At 60.5% G+C, this 1,678-nt stretch overlaps 1 protein-coding gene across 1 annotated transcript; it reads right to left on the reverse strand.

Annotated features, from left to right (window-relative positions):
- Positions 1 to 336: 336 nt before the first annotated feature.
- Positions 337 to 1,675, reverse strand: AMIGO3 (adhesion molecule with Ig-like domain 3; the record flags this gene model as incomplete). Its single annotated transcript, XM_009702555.1, is given in 2 exon segments — positions 337 to 589; positions 591 to 1,675. Coding segments are annotated over 2 exon segments (1,338 nt in total), but the record flags the coding sequence as incomplete, so codon positions are not given.
- Between the last annotated feature and the right edge of the window lie 3 nt (positions 1,676 to 1,678).

The raw sequence follows: 1,678 nt of genomic DNA on the forward strand, positions 1-1,678 counted from the left end.
GGACGTGGCAGACCGCCAGCCCCAGTGTCACCATTAGGGAGTTTGGCTGCCCAAATGAAGTGGGGGTTTCTCAGACATGCTTGGTTCATCAGCATTACCCCTGTGCTAATGAGGCCATTGCCAGTGGCTTATGCAAGGAGCTCTTGCTGGGCACTGATGTGCCCCCGGCCCAAAACCCACCAGGAGCTTATGGCTGAAGCGGTTGTGGGTGATGCTAATCACCCTCATGGGTCACGGTCAAGCCGGGAATTTGGGGTGCTCGATAATCCTGCTTCTGGGAGCGATGGAGGAGAACAGCTCTTGGGAGGCCCTGCCTCTGCTCCCAGCTCTGCCCCACTACGACACAATGGGGGTGTCCGAAAAGACGGAGCTGATAGACTCAGAGTCTGACTTGAGCTGCAGGACCTTGGGGTGCTTGGGGTCAGGGAAGTCCTCGCCGAGGGCCAGGCGGATCTTGCCGTTCTGCGTCTCCCTGACGGGCTCAAGGAAGACCACATGCTTGTTGGTGCTGACCTTGCGGTTTGGCCCGTCGGTGGCGGGGGGAGTGGCGCTGAGGATGGAGGACTGGGCACTGCACTCCTGCGGCGGACTTCTTGCAGCAGCTCAGGCAGCGGCAGGGTGTGAGGTACAAGTAGATGAGCACAAGCAGCAGGCTCACGATGCACCCCAGCAGGGTCGTGAGGCCGGTGCTGAAGGTCTCCCCGTCTGGCTTGGGGTACTGGACCGTCACGTTGACTTCACACAGCCTGCTGAAATTGCGGGGGCTGTTGATGGCCAAGCCTACGTAGACCCCTGAATGCCAAGGCTTGGCTGCTGCGATCTTCAGGCTGCCGTTGCGGTAGACCTCCAAGGAGCGGTTGCTGTTCCCCGGGTGTTTGATAGGCTCGTGGTGAGGGGAGATCCACATGTAGGTGGTGGCCGTGGCCGGCAGGCTGGTGTTGCAGGCGAGCAGGAGGGTCTGGCCCACCATCACGGGGAAGGGCAAGGGGTGCACGTCTTCGGGGCCTGCTGAGCAGTTCTCAAACATGTGGCTGTATTTGAGGAACTTGATCAGGGACCGGGGCACGTTGTCAGACACCTTGCAGGTGTGTTCCTCAAAGAAATCCTTCACTGAGCTGAAACCTCGCTGCTTCCAGTGCTGGAGCATCAGGTAGAGCGGGCAGCTGCACCTGATGGGGTTGTTGTGCAGGTACAAGCCGTTCCTGATATTTTCGGGCAGAGCCGCCAGCTCCTCCACGGGGATGCTGCTCAGGCTGTTGGAGGAGAGGTCCAGCGTGCGGAGGCTGTAGTTTCCCAGCCCCTGCACCGAGTGGAAGGGGAAGGTGGTCAGGTTGTTCCAGCTCAGGTAGACTTTCCGCAGGCCACTCAGTTTGGTGAAGGCATTCTCATCCACGCGCGTAATGCGGTTGTTGTAGAGCAGAAGCTCCTCCAAGCTCACCAGTGCCTCAAAGTAGTGCGTCTCGACAGCATGCAGGTGGTTGGAGGACATGTCGAGGTGCCGCAGGTAGGAGGCATTGTGGAAAGCCTGCGGAGAGAGGTCCTTAATCTGGTTGTGGCTGATGTGGAGGGCCTCGAGGTGCGGGAGGGCGGCCAGCCAGCGGTCGTGGAGCCGGGTCAGGGCGTTGTGGCTGAGGTCCAGCATGGTGGCAGTGGGCGGCAGTGCCCGGGGCACGCGCTG

This window comes from Cariama cristata, unplaced genomic scaffold (assembly GCF_000690535.1).
Source record: "Cariama cristata isolate BGI_N322 unplaced genomic scaffold, ASM69053v1 scaffold20646, whole genome shotgun sequence".
Classification (NCBI taxonomy): domain Eukaryota; kingdom Metazoa; phylum Chordata; class Aves; order Cariamiformes; family Cariamidae; genus Cariama; species Cariama cristata.